At 32.4% G+C, this 15,324-nt stretch overlaps 1 protein-coding gene across 22 annotated transcripts in view; it reads left to right on the forward strand.

The window, feature by feature from the left end:
- The window catches only part of Stxbp5l (syntaxin binding protein 5L), a 588,968-nt gene that overhangs the window by 357,288 nt on the left and 216,356 nt on the right, over positions 1-15,324 (forward strand). For all 22 annotated transcript variants that reach the window (XM_087209125.1, XM_087209139.1, XM_087209148.1 and 19 more), the window contains one exon: positions 10,980-11,063. In XM_087209125.1, coding sequence (XP_087065251.1) covers positions 10,980-11,063 — 84 coding nt within the window. The remainder of the gene's footprint in view (positions 1-10,979; positions 11,064-15,324) is intronic.

A 15,324-nucleotide genomic window follows, 5' to 3' on the forward strand; every position in this document is an offset into this window, starting at 1 on the left:
ATTAGTAATCAAAAACCAAAGAAAAATCCAGAACCAGATGATGTCACCATTGAATTTTATCATTTAAATAAGACACTAATACTTCTCAAATTTTTCCAAAAAAATTGAAAATGAAAGAAAACTATTTTCTTATTTCAAGAGGTAAGCATTACTGTGACTCCCAAAAGCAAAACATGTGCACACACATGAAAAGAAAATGCAGATGAGTACCTATGGTAAATGCAGATGTAAAAATACTCAAAATATTAGCAAAGTGAATCTGACATCACACTAAAAGATTCATAAACCATGAGCAAGTGGGATTTATCTCTGGGATGTAAAAATGATTCAACATGTGAAAATCGTGCTTTCTGATTTCAAAATATGTTACAAGACTACAGTAATCCAAGCAGTATCCTTCTGGCATAAAAACAGTCGTATAGACCAACAGAGCATAATAAAGAGCCAAGAAATAAATCCATACATATGAAGTCAACTAATGTTGGGTAAAGATCCCAAAAATACACAATAACAAAAGAATTCTCTGGTGAATAGATGGGTTGGAAAAATGAGCAGCAACGTGTAAAAGACTGTAATTGTTCCCATATATTTTCAGAAATCACAAACAGATTGAATACTTAAACATAATAATACCTTAAATTGTAAAATAGAAGGAAACATAAGAAAAAAGCTTCATGACATTGATCTCGGCAATGACCTCATGAATATTATGCCATAAACATAGGAAACATAAGTGGGGTTATAGCCAACTAAAAATCCTCTTAACTGCAAAGAAAGAGTGAAAAGGCAATGCACAAAATGGGGAAAAGATTTTGTAGGCCATATGTATGATAAAAAATTAATTTCCAGAATATATAAAAATCTCCTAAACAGCTCAAATGCCCATCAACTGGAGACTGGATAAAGAAAATGTGGTTTTTTTATAAAACGGAGTACTACTCAGCCATAAAAAAGGAGAAATTAGAGATATTTATAGCTAAGTGCATGCACATTGAGGCAATACTCTTAAGTGAAATAAATAGGACACAGATGTGTAAATACCGAATGGTTTCTCTGGTGTGAGAAACTGAAAGTGTAAAGAAGGACTAAATGTATAATAGGTCATGTGAAATAGGAAGAAAAGGGGCAAAGGGGAAGGAAGTGGGAGGGCTAGAGGAAAGGATAGAAGGGAATGGGATTAATATGAGAAAATGGAAAAATAGGTACAAAATTTTTGTAAATAGGGAGGGCTGGGGGGGTTGAAGGGAGGGCTGGGCAAGGGTGAAAAACAAGAACCAAGAGAGACTATGTAAAGGTGCAAATTTCCAATGGTGAATGTCATTATATTGTATACCTAAAATGTACCAATTATTAGAATGAATAATTGATAGTGTAAAATAGGAAGAAAAGATCCAAAGGGGTAGGGGTAGTGGGAGGCACAGGGGAAAGGAAAAAATGATGAGAAATGGAAAAAATGGAAATAAAGTCTTTGTAAATAGGGAAGGGTGGAGGGCGTGAAGGGAGGGCCAGGAATGGGGAAAAAATAAGAACCAAGATGCATTATATAAAGGTACAATTCCCAATGAGAAATGTAATTGTGTTGTATACCTACAATGTACCAATAAAAGAATTTAATACAAAAAAATAAAAAATAAATAAATAAACTGAAAAAAAAAAAAAAAGAAACTACGTAAAACATTACAGGAATTTGAAGAAGCATTTTATTAACAAAATGGAAGGAATGCCCAGAAAGAGGATTGTGTTCCAGTGTTTGAGGAATACAGGGAGTACAGGAAAATTAAAGCTAAGCTTAGGCTTCTTGAAGTTCTTATCAGCAAACAGAATTCTTCAAAATCCATATAAAATATGCTCCTTGAAAATTCACATCATAAAATCAGTTGTAGGGCCGGGGATTTAGCTCAGTGGGTTCGCCGCCTGCTGCGCAAGGGCAAGGACCCGAGTTCGATCCCCGGTACCAAAAAAAAAAAAAAAAAAATCAATTGTATTCCGTGACGTTGTCATCATGTGTACTTGACTGGTCCGTGAGTTCATTTTGTCAGGCATTCAGAGAGTCTCATTTTGTGCTTGGTTGTGGTGCAACTAAGAAAGTGAAGGGAAGGTAAATTGGCCCTCTCGGGGAACATAAGTGATGTTCCATGTTGACCACAGACTGTCCTCTTCACCTTTAGCAAACATACAGTCTCCTTCATTGTTTTCTACTACCAACACATCCTGTTACCAAAAGACTAGAATTTTATCCTTTCAATTTCAAGAACTTTGCAAATACAAAGCTTTTTGTTAATTACCTTTTTTTCCCCATTGCTGAGGAAAATTGAGAGGAAAAGCTTCATATTCAACTCTTCGGTTGCCTTTTTCTTACAGAATGACTGAAAATTTGAAAGAAAAACCTATAGAAGTGCACATATGCAACTGTGTTCTGTTTTCCTAGAAAACCAAAATCAAACTGAGATTACAAGTCCTACTGTGAAACACTTTTCTGTTTAATTTCCAAAGTGACACCTCCTCACAGGTAAAATATTAACAAAATTTTGCAATTCAGTGGTCACATAGCTTGGATGAAGATAATAGCAGCTACACCAAAAAGTGACCTTGTTTAGCCTATTGAAAACATATATCACACATCACACACAGAACTGAATCATACCATGTGCTGCCTATGGGACTTAAATTACTGTCTGTTCCTAAGTTACAGATTATCAGCTGATGATGCATTTGTCTGGAATGTGTTCTGGCCTATTCCCCCTACCCACCTCCAGATAATGTGAGAAAACAACCATGTCAGTATGTAGGAACTTGATGGTGCTCAGATTATTATGTTTAATCAAATTAAATTGGCAAGGTAATCATTATACCTAAGTAAATCTCATAACAAGGGCTATACCACTGCATTTTTACATGAACTTCAGGGGGCTGCATCTTTTTTTTTCTTTTCCTCTTTAAATCAGTAAAATCTGTACAATGAAACACCCTCTAAAAGAGGCCACCTTTTCCTTAATCATATTCTGTTAAAGCAGCCATTTACAGTATGTGTAGTGGTATGCCCCTTGTTATACACTCTTAGCATCTTTTGTTCTTTGGCTTTGCATGGCTTTTCTTCAGGTACTCTTGGTATCATTCAGCTAATCACTTTTATGAAATGGTGACTTCATTTGTGTTAACAATACAGTGGGCTTAATCTAAGTGTTAATTTCTTTTTCCTAGTGCTTTTGGGTTGATGAGTGCCTCACTTTGTGCCCATGTTTTGCATGCAGCAACTCATGCATGGTTTTCTTAACTAGCTAATATTAAAAGTTTGTTTCATACAAAAATGGAATTTTGTAACATTAATAAGGTGAGGGAAACATGAACCTCAAACTTCTGGCACTATTACATAAGTAAGCACATGAAATAGCTTGATAATAAATAAATGTTTCTAGTACTTCATATTTCACTGGTGTGTGCAATGCCTTTTTTAGGAGGGGAAGCAATCCAATGGTAGTGAATGTGTAATGGGAAAATTAAAAAAGCACTAAATCCAAAAAAAAGATGCACTACAGATTCAAAGCAGGCTTAATTAAAAAGAGAAAAATCTTCAAACATAATATGAGAAAGAAAAAATAAACCTAACAGAAGATATATTAATGTAAAAATAGGAATTGAGCGAAATAATGTCAAGGATGCTAGGGAAGAAAGCAACTGCCTGAGCAGAATTCTGTATTTAGAACAAAAATATCCTTGAAAAGATGTCATCAAATTAAAGTGTCTTCAACAAAGAAAAAATTTAAAAACTCTAACAGGAAATCTTCACTAAGGAAAAAAACTAAAAGATCTGTAAGAAGTGAAATTCATCTGTGATACTGTACAAGAACAGAGATGAAAGAAGAAAAATGAATCACAAACATTCCCATGGTTAAACCAAGGGAATATTTCAGAGTAAATTAAATGTCTTTGAGAATGAAATATTTTGAAAATTGAAATACTAGAGAAAATAGATAAAAAGTTGAGAAGAAGTCCATTAAATTTCATTTTCAAATTTCTTGAAATGGTTAATTGTATGTGTCAAATTGTCTGGGTTAAGTAATGCCCAGTTAGATGATAAAACATTGTTTCTGGGCTGAGGATGTAGCTCAGTGGTACAGTGTTTGCCTAGCATATGCAAGAGTCCCTAGCACTGAGAACAAAGAAAAGAAAAACAGAAAAACATTGTTTTCTCAGTGTTCAAAGGGTTTCAGGATGAAGAATATCTGCCTTCACCAATGTAAGTGGATGGAATCCAATCCATTGAGGGCTCAGGAGAAGGGAAAGTTGAATTCACTCTTATCCATTTCTTTCTGCTTTTGAACATCAAAGCTTAATGTTGATAAGTATTCATGTACTTAGACTTATACAGTTTTCCTCAGATTCCCTGGTTCTCAGCCTTTCAGACTCAGACTAAATTACTATCTCATTAGTTTCTTTGTAGACAGCATATTGTGGAACTTCTTAGCCTCCATAATTGTGTGAGCCAATTTCCATGATAAATCTTATACTATTGATTGTTTCTCTGTGGAGAATCCTAATATAAACCTTAGAATTTCCAGAAAATAGGACAGGTACTAACCTATGTTACACTTTGATATGTCTCGAAAACATTTCCATCCTTGTAGGTAACATTAACAAAATAATAAATCAATAAATGCACATATATTAGATAATTGAGTAGAAAATAGATAAACTATTACTGAACATTTTCTTTCTCCCTCTCTTGTGAAGGAAAAAATAAAAGGGAAAAAATTCAATAGGAGAAATAATAATTCTAAATTGATATATACCTAATGGCATATCTTTAATGTACAGGCAGCACTTTCTAAGCATTCATATCTCAACCACCTTTTCACTTTGCCTGCTTCCTTGCTGTGTGAATGTGTCTGTAAATTGATAGAGCTTAAAAAAAGCAAACGGAACAAAACTAAAGTGAAAAATATTCAAATCCACAATTGTAATTGGAGGTTTTAACACACCTCTCTTTTCTCAGTGAAGAAAAGAAGCAGAGAAAATTACTAAGAATAAAGATAATGTGAACCACAAGATTAATCAACATACACTGTAGTGCATTACATCCCACACTTATAAAATACACAGTATTTTCATGTGCATATATTTACCAAAGGTATATATTTGCTGAATAATGTATTTCAATAAATTTCACAGGATTAAAATACTACACAGTATATTCTCTAACCACAAGATAATTAAGATTATCAATAAGAGAAAAATAGAAAATGCTACAAATGGTTCATGATAAATGGTTATACTTTTTTTTTTTTTGGTACCAGGGATTGAACTCTGGTCCTTGTGCTTGTGCAGCAGGCAGTGAAATCACTGAGCTAAATCCCCAGCACTAAACGGTTATACTTCTGAACAGCTTATTTGTCAATGAAAAAATCTGAGGGCTGGGGAAGTATTTCAGTGGTGCTGCACCTGCCTGGCAATTGCAAGGTCCTGAGTTTGATACCCAGTACCAGAAAAAAAAATCTGTATAAAAATTGGAATATATTTTAAACTGAATTACAAAACTATTGTGTGTCAAACTTACGTAGAATTTATACCTGTGCCTAGTATGGAATTTATGTTTTACTTCATATTAAAAAGTAAAGAAAAGCTGAAACCTCATGGTGTTAGTGTCCTTTAAGAGACATTATCGAAGACCCCAGCAGTGGGCCTACAAAACAGCATGACATCCATGAGATAGGAAAGAGAGAACAAAAGATACAGAGGCAGAAACTTGAGAGAAGCTTGGTCTTGGGTCAATCTAAGATGCTCTGGGCAACAAAGACATCAGGAATATCCAATGTTTATTCATTACAAGCATGGGAAGGAGGGAAGCTGGACAAGCCTTAGGACACTTGCATATAGTGGTTATCAGAGGCAGGACTGTAGAATGAGGGCACTAGCATAACAGAAGAGGACAAACAGTTAATTCAGAGGGGAAGAATTTCATTGGAGTCAAATTGACCTTAGCTGAAAGTGAACTCAGCCAAACCCTGATACTTCACAGACTAGGATTAAGTCTAAGTAGCAGCCATTAGCAAAGCAGCAGTACTAGCCCAACTGTGCTATCTGACATGCCCATTTAAGTCATGTAAAACTTTGGTCAGAATCACAGCAGACTTCTCAGTGTAAACCCTCAAGGCAAGAAGAGCTTGGAGTGATGTATTTCAAGCCCTAAAGGAAAACAGCCTCCAACCCATATTGATGTACCCTGCAAAACTATCTTTCAATATTGATGGAGATATAAGATACTTTCATGACAAAGAGCACCTTAGGAACTTTGTGAATACCAAACCAGCACTCCAAAAAATTTTAGACAAAATCCTAGGAAAAAACCATGAGGATCACAACCCCAGGAAGCCCAGCAGAATGAATCTGTCGAGCATGACAAGAAATTAAACACAAAGGGGGAGAATCCAACAAAAAGAAAAAGTCATGACAAGGATAAGTCAATATGTATCAGTTATAACCATCAATGGTAATGGTCTCAATTCACCAATCAAAAGAAATAGACTGGCAGAATGGGTCAAGAAGCAAGATCCAATAATATGCTGCATACAAGAAACACAATTCAAAAAGAAACTCAGACTGAAAGTTCAAGGGTGGAAAACAATACTCCATGTGACAGGAGCCTGAAAAAAAGCAGGAGTAGCTATCCTCTTTGCAGATCAAGTAGATTTCAAACCAAACTCTGAAACACTTCTGGTCCCAAGAATTTCAGATAAGGGATAGTCAATTTGTATGTACAAATCTATTGTGAACATGTGTTTTCATTTCTCTTAAGTAAAAACTTAAGAACAGAACTGTTGGTTCTTAACAGTAATACAAGAAATTTCTGTATTGTTTTCCAAAAGGGTTTCATCAATTTACATTCATATTAACAATATTAGAAAGTTTTAACTGGTTTACACCTAAGGTGACATTTGTTCTTTTAAAACTTTTAACTTAATCTCCCTAATGAGTGTATTATATTATCTTGTTATTGTACTGATTAGTATTTGTCTGATTCTGGTGTTGCACAACTTTCCTTGTGCTGTACTGACTATTTATCATCTTCTTGTGTTTACTTTTTAATTGTGTTGTCTATTAATGAGCTGTAGGTGTTCTTTATATATTCTGGTTATATGTATTATGTGTATCATAAGTTATATGTATTATAAACATGTTGTTTTTAGGGACTACTTTTCATTTTCTTAAAGATGTCTTTTAAAGTTCAAAATTTTGATGGAATCTCATTTATCAATTTTCTTCTTTTATACATCATATTTTTTGTATCCTAGGAAATTCTTGTGCACCCTAAATTCATGAACATTTCCCCTTATAACTTCTTCTTAAAGTTTTATAGTTTTAGTCTTTCATACTTAGGTTCATAGATGTTTTCAAGCTGTTTTTATGTATGAAAATAAAGGGTTGAGGTTAATTGTTTACATACCGATACCAGGTGTTCTAGTACCATTTGTTGAAAACACTATCTTTTCCTCTGCTCTTGAGTTGAATTTATGTTCTATAAAATGTTAATGTTAAATAATCTTTCAAAAATTAATGGACCATTTATGTGTGGTTCTAGTTCTAGATTCTCTATTTTAGTCCATTGATCTATATTGTCTTTCCTTACACCAACATTGCCTTGATAACTGTAGCTTTAGAGGAAGTCTTAAAATTAAGTAATAAATATCTTCCAATACTGTTAATAAAAAGGAATAAATGAGAAGACACAAAGATCAGAACAAAGCAATATAGTTGGTTTAAATTTTAAAAATTAATGTAATTCATGCATTAACAGAAATAAGGAGAAATACATGAACATAAAAATACATAAGCATTAATGAAATCTGACAGCTTCTTATGATAAAAATTTTTTTATTCTCTCAGAAAAGATAGGAAGGTCATGAATCTGAACTTTGTTAAATTTAACCAAAGTTATGAAAAATCTTTCTTAATGGTAAATCAATAAAAGTTTTCCTGTTGAGAAAAAAGATGTCTGCTATGTGTCTTTTCTGTTAAACACTGTACTGATGTTGCCAATATTAGTAATTAGAGAAAATAGGAAGGATTTAGAATTCTCATATTCAGCTTGGGGAAATGAAAATTGGTACAGCCACTTTAAAACTTGGCAGCATCTATTAAAATTGGATAGTCACACAATGACCATTTAATGACAGAAATGCATAACCTGTTCACCAATGGATATGTGTATTTGTTCATGGCAACATTATATTAGTCACAAAATGAATACATTAATTGTGGTAGCATCAAAACAAACTTTGGAATATGATTTCAGTATTGAAATTAAATGAACTCCTTCAACAAATGAAATAGAAGCAAGACAAAATAATATGTAATGCATAATTTCATTTATATAAAATTCAAAAATATGTAACAGTAGCCTATAGTAGTAGAAATCAGGATAGTGGTTAGTTTTGGAGAAGAATGAGGATAATGACCCAGTAAGGGAAATTGGCTTCTGAATCTTTTGTTTTATTTTTCTTGAATTGTCTTTTCATTTTAATTCTTGACTTGGATAGTAATTTCATGGGTATGTTTCCTTCATCATAATTCATACATAATAAATATGTATTTAAAAATAAAGCACCAAATAAGAGAAAGTTATAAACTATGAATCAAATGAATCAATCCATCTCTTCCTCTTCTTTCCTTCCTTTTTTTCCTTCACTTCCCTTTCTTCTTCTCTTCCTGCCTACTCCCCCTTTGCCTTCTCCTACTCTTTTTCTCTCAATATTGAAGGCATTGTCACTGAAGTCAGAAGGAAGGCAAGAATGCTCACCTTCTCCACCACTTTTAACTTTATAGGATGTTTTATCAATGCAATTAGGCAAATACAACAAGAGGCATAAAATTGGAAAGGAAGAAATAAAAGTCTATATTTTAGATTATATGATAACCCTGGAATAACTAAGGGAATCCATGTTGAAACAAATATAAATAATGAATTTAGAACGTTGCTTACTAAAATCCAACTATAGAAATTATAATCTTTTAGAAATAATGAAGAGATGAACCCATATAAAATAGGAAAATTTTTAAACTTCCTGAAAGATATAAAAGAATACTTGAATAAATGGAGCACATCTTTTATTCTTGCTTTAGGTATCTAATTAGTTTTCCTCTTTCTCAAGCTTGCTTTTTTCTTGACTTTTAAAAATAAAATGTTTATATCATGAAACACTTGAAAATTTTATTTCCATATGTATTTAAGATCATCTGCCTCCCACAAGTTTCAATATGAAGCATTTTTCCCGTTTTATTTCATACATTTCATTAAGATTGTTTCTTTGCCCATTATTTAAATAGAACTGTTTTAGTTTCTAAAATATTTTTTCAGTGACCTTTAATTATCACTGTGATTAGAATCTAGTATGTACAATTTTGATTCTTTGTTATTGAATAATATTTAACAAATACCTACTTCAGACATAATTTCAGATCCTGATGACATAATGAACAAGTTACCCTACTTCTTTGTCTTTTTGTTACTTAAATTATATTGTGAGAGTCATTTTTTTAAAACTTCATGCAAATATAATTGTGGCTTGGCATAGTAAACATTTTGGTGATATGATTGCTAAGTGGTTTTGTTTTGGTCTTGATCCCTCATTATTACAGAGTGACCTTATCTAATGTCTCCTGAATGTCAGGGGCTACTTATCTCTTGCTTCATTCTGTAAGTGATTTTAATGTCAGATTTCCTGTATTACAGTATTATCTGGTTATCTCTTTATGATATTCTGATGCTCAGTATTTTGTGATTTACCCAGATTATTACTAATAATGTTTTATAGACAATTTTTATCATTCCCACATTCATTTTGAAAAAGTATTTTAGAATAAGACTTTATGACATAGGGCTCAAAGTTTGAAAAATTATATTATTCATTTTCTTGCCTAATGATATTTCCAAATTTAGACTAACAGAGTTTCTTTTCCTTAGTTTCCTATGTGCAACAGAAATTGGTCTTATTTTCTCTGATATGTACAAAAGAATAGATTGAAGTTAAAATGTATCTTACTGTACTTTATATGACTTTATATGAATTTTATTTTAATAAGTATTTAAATATATATTATTTTGACATTTATGTAACAAAAATTTAAGTTAGTTTGTAAAGAAGTTCAATTTTTGTCAAATTAATTTTAAAATTATTGTGTATAGCTTAATAACTAAGTATATGTTGTAGGGCTGAGGATTTAGCTCAGTGGCACTGCGCCTGCCTCGCAAGCACAAGGTCCTGAGTTTGATCCCCAGTACCCAAAAAAAAAAAAAAAGTAAGTATACGTTGTAGCATAAAAATTGCTTTAATGACAATATTAAAATTTTATCTGTTCTCAAATTCTTGTGTAATATTTTAAAATTACCATAATTATTAACTTTAAAACAAACATCAATCATTGTTCATAATGTGAATCTCTTGGAAAACTTTATAAATTTGGAGGGTTTATAAACTGTCAGTTTAAAATATTTAAATCAATAAGAAAATAGGATTTGATGTAAAGAAGTTTGAAGCCAAATTTTTTACCATATATTTCAAGTGAATAAGACTGAACTGGTGTATTAATAGTTGATTAAACATTCCTTTTCATCCTCATTTTCTATCCCATTAATCTTTTCCTCCAATTTTCACACTTATTTTTATAGTGTCATATATATTCATGTTTCCCTAATTCTTCTTTAGAATTAGCATTCATTTAGTAAATGTTTTTATTGAAGCAAAATTTACTTGCTATTTTAATTGTCCATAAAATATATACATATTTATAGGTTACCATGTGATATTTTGATAGGGCATATATGTTGCCTCAATTTCTTTGTGATGAAAACATCTTAATGTAGGAAACTTATATTGAAGCTCTAGAAAAATAAGTATTATAAGTAAAGTTATCATGACTTTTTTATTTGAGCCTTGTTAATCTAATATCAAAACTAAGAAAACTATTGTTTTAATATTTTTCAGCTGCTAATAGGTTATGAAAATGGTACTGTAGTATTCTGGGACTTGAAATCTAAAAGAGCAGAACTGAGAGTTTATTATGATGAGGTAAGTGACTTCTAAAATACTTAAAAAGAGTTTTGTCATTTTGTGTCATTTTTTTGTTTTAAAATTTGTACTTTACCAGCATTTTTTATCATTGGAAAACTACTTGGTTCTGATACAGTGACTCTCATTCTCTTCTGTTGTTCACATACGTTTCTACTCTGGATTATTCTCCTGGGTGGGAATTTTGCCTTGGCTGCCAATTTTTGTTTTGTTTTGCTTTTGCAGTTCATGTACTTTGAATCCTGCAGTATCCTTTATTCCTACTTCTGTCTCAACTCCTTTTCTTTCCTGTAGGTTCCCTGCTTATCTGTTGCCTTATGGTCATTACAGTCTTAAAACACTGTTTTCACATTCCTTAGAAAATTTATTTTCTATGGCAAAAAGGTTAAGTTAGGTTGAAATGCCATATTTTCTAATACTTAACCTCAGAATAAAGTGAGATTTTATAAATGGGAACACTCAATACATAACTGTAAGATCTTGAAATTTTATTGTCCATAACTAAGACCTGATTAAGCTTTCACTTAGGAGAAGCAGCAAACGCTCATTTAAAAGAATAGTCTCCTGGTTGACACTTTCAGTTCAGACATTAATTCCAGGCAATTAATTATTTCCCTTTTCAGAAGACGCTAATATGAAGACAGTGAAGTAAAGGTAAAAGATGAAAAGGGGAATTATTTCTTATGGGTGTTGAAATAAAAGTGATCATGTATACTATGAAATTTGAAAAATGGTGGGAGTGGAGAGTGATAGTGATGAGTAATATCCACTCTTACATGGTAAGAATGCCAAATAATTTTAAGGCAGCACTTAAATAAATAGAAAACATAACATACACACAAGCATAACCATACTCATTCTTTTGTTTCACTTCCATTGGGAAAAAAAACGTCACCAGATGAGCCTGTTATTGCCCTAGCATATTTTGCATGTTTTTCCCCATCCCTTTATATCAGCTAATTTTTTGAAGTTTGGGTGATTAAAGAAATAAAAGATTTCATAAACTCAATAATTCAATTCTTAGTGATGGTCTCAAATTAATATTTTATGGTATATGTAAAATAGTAGGATAGTGAAGACCTCAGAAGTAAATGATATAACATATAGGTAATTTGGCGAGTGTGTTCTTCATATCAATTTTTAGGGCATCTGAAATCCTAAGGAAAGAAGACCTTTTAGGGCTAAGCTAGCATTTTTGTTGTTGTTGTTGTTGTTAAATACACAAAAATAAAGAGTATGGATACTATTCCCTTTCTCAAAAGTAGCAGCTATGGGCTGGGGATTTAGCTCAGTGGTGCCGCTGGCTGCCTTGCAAGCGCAAGGTCCCGAATTTGGTCTCCAGTACCCCACCCCTAAATGAATAAAAATGTACCAGCTAGACAAAAGTCCAAATACCACCTGAATATTTATCCAAGTGGAATTAAGGTAGACCAGGCTAATAAGAAACCTGGAGGAAAATGCTGAATTACCTAGTTTTTCTGTGGCATAGAAAGTGTGGAAGTTTTCCAACTTTAAAAAGTGATTAAAAGTAATTTTCTAATGAAATTTTAAAATGATTAGTAACAACCTATGTTAGTACAGTATAATAATATACCTAATTTATGTCTAGGGATTAATTTAAATATTGACTTCTATGTATATAAATCTATCATCTATTTGACTACTTTAATGGAGACTTCTATGTCTTGTTATTTTAATCTTGATATTGAGAAACTTTAGTGTAAAAACTTTTAATTTTTGTAGTACTTTGCCTCTCATATCTAGAAACGTTCCATAATAATAATAATAATTATTATTATATTTTATTTTATTTTTATTTTTGGTACCAGGGATTGAACTTGGGTCCTTGTGTTTGCTCAGCAGGCGGCGAAACCACTGAGCTAAATCCCCGGCCCCGTAATTATTATTTTAAATGGCTTCTCATAAGTACCCAATCCTCTCCTCAATATTATCTACAGTGACTCCTTCTGGATCTTTAAGTTCCTCATTAAACCTGTAGTTTTAGTTTACCGTTTTCTTAAAATTGCTTCTCTGCTTCTCTGTTTCTGTCTTATTTATCATGGCTCTTTTCTCTATTACTGAGTGTTTCCTTAGCTTTCTTTTATATTATAGATCATCAAGCTGAATTCAGTGATGCATGCCTATAGTTCCAGCTGCTCAAGAGGCTGGGGTGGGAGGATCACTTGAGCTTAGGAGTTTGAGGCCAGCCTGGAAACTATAGTGAGACTCTGTTTCAAAATAAGTAAATAAAAATTATATATAATCTTCAGGTTACTATGCTTTCATTCTTTTTTCTTCTCTCTTCCAATTTGTATTTATATTTGTTTCTTCTTCCATCATTTCAAATACTACCTATATGCTTATAAATTTGACATCTGTACATCTCTAGTCCTTTTCTTTCTTGAGATCTCTGTATAAATCTCTAACACTCTATTCTATAAGTTCAGATAAATATCAATTTAGTACTGAATTTACTTTTTAAGACCTGAACCTTCTTCTGTGTTCTCCTTCAGTTTTTAATTTTGTATTAATTATTTTGGAACCTTAAGAATAACATTTGATTCTTCATATATTATATGTAATCAGTTTTGCAGACTTTTTGATTCTGTCTAATTCTGCCTGGGTGACTATAGGAAACTTTTAACTAATTGTCTTTCCTGTGACATCTTACCTTCTCAGTATATCTTACCTTCTCCTTTGCTAACAGGAATATATTTTAAAATATAGATCATGTCATCTCTTCCTTGGAATCTTTGAAAGACTACCAGTTGTCAACAAAGTTCATATTCACTGATACAAGATTTAAGGTCTTGGTGCTTTTTCCTTTAGTTTAATTTACTTCATCCTTTTACATACTTCCCACATTTCAGACCTAGTATTCAACTTTCTCCTAAACATACCAATTATTTTTTTACTTCCAAGCCTTTGCTCCAACTAATTCCTCATCGTGTTTCCTCCTTGCCTCCTCAGTTAGTTAAAATTTTAATTCCACAGACACTATAAAGTAATGGACTAGCTAGGCCCTTATTGAATACTCACTGATGGGTTGAGATTTTTGTTTCAGAAACCCAAGATTATTTTCAGAAATAATAAACTGTGAGAGATTACTTCCACTTTAGCTGTGAAATTTTTGTTTCGTTATGTGAATATTTCTTCAATAATGTCTCACAGAGAAATTTTTCATAGTTTGGTATAAGGAAAACTTTTTATTTCTTTGAGGAAATCTGCATTTCCTTCTTCAGATTGTTATCTAGATTTTTGGGTTTCCTTTTTTGTTTGCTTGTTTTTCTCTTTTCCATTTTCCAGAAAAGGCACAGCCACCTAATTGGCTAAATATGACTAGTGTGTGACCTTTCAAACTCTGTTACCTATTATAAAACTTTTTCTTAATTTAATTTAAAATTTTTAGACTAGTTGTATAATTTTTGGTTTTTAGTAAATCCATTAAGACCTTCTTTAAAGAAAGGAGTATAATCAAATAAATAAAATACCTATCAAGTCAGTTCAAATGCTAGCTCCGCAGATAGGTACTATTTGGCATCCTGATCTCTTAACAACAAACTGGTTCTACATGCCTACTCTTCTGTCTCACATTATACTTCATCTATAGTAATACTTATTTTGGTTTTATTGTACTTATAAATTTTATACCTGTCCTCTCCAGTGGATAGAAATTCAGTGGGATAGGACAAAGCTTTAGAGTTGGGGATGCTTTCTCTTTCTTTGCTTTTGATGGCAATGCAGTCTGAGAAACTTTACAATGGCTGTTATAGAAGTTAACAGATAAGGAAAAGGCAGCGATATTTCCTATGAACCACATACAGAAGGGAGAAAGAAATAAGCAGAGGAAAAAACAGTGAAGAGTGTTTTCCTTCTAAATGCCTGTGCTGGAGACTGACAAACAAGTTTTCTTTGTATAATACCAAAGGCCAGGGTAAGAGAAAACACAAGTCCAGTATTTAATGTTGCCTTTTCTATTCAATCAAATCTTACTTTCTTTTTTTTTTTTTTCCTGATACCGGGGATCGAACTCCGGTCCTTGCTCTTGTGAGGCAGGTGGCAGAACCATTGAGCTAAATCCCTGGCCAAATCTTACTTTCTTTTGAGACATAGATTACATCTTATATTCTTTATCGTACTTTTTTTTTTTTTTGGTACCGGGAATTGAACTCGGAACCTTGCATTTGTGAGGCAGGCGCTGGAACCACTGAGCTAAATCCCTGGCCCTCTTTATGGTATGTTTAATGATTACTTTAGCCAT

The sequence above is a fragment of the Heterocephalus glaber genome, unplaced genomic scaffold (assembly GCF_053883595.1).
Source record: "Heterocephalus glaber isolate CG9 unplaced genomic scaffold, H.glaber_assembly_v1.0 deba00000122, whole genome shotgun sequence".
Lineage (NCBI taxonomy): Eukaryota > Metazoa > Chordata > Mammalia > Rodentia > Bathyergidae > Heterocephalus > Heterocephalus glaber.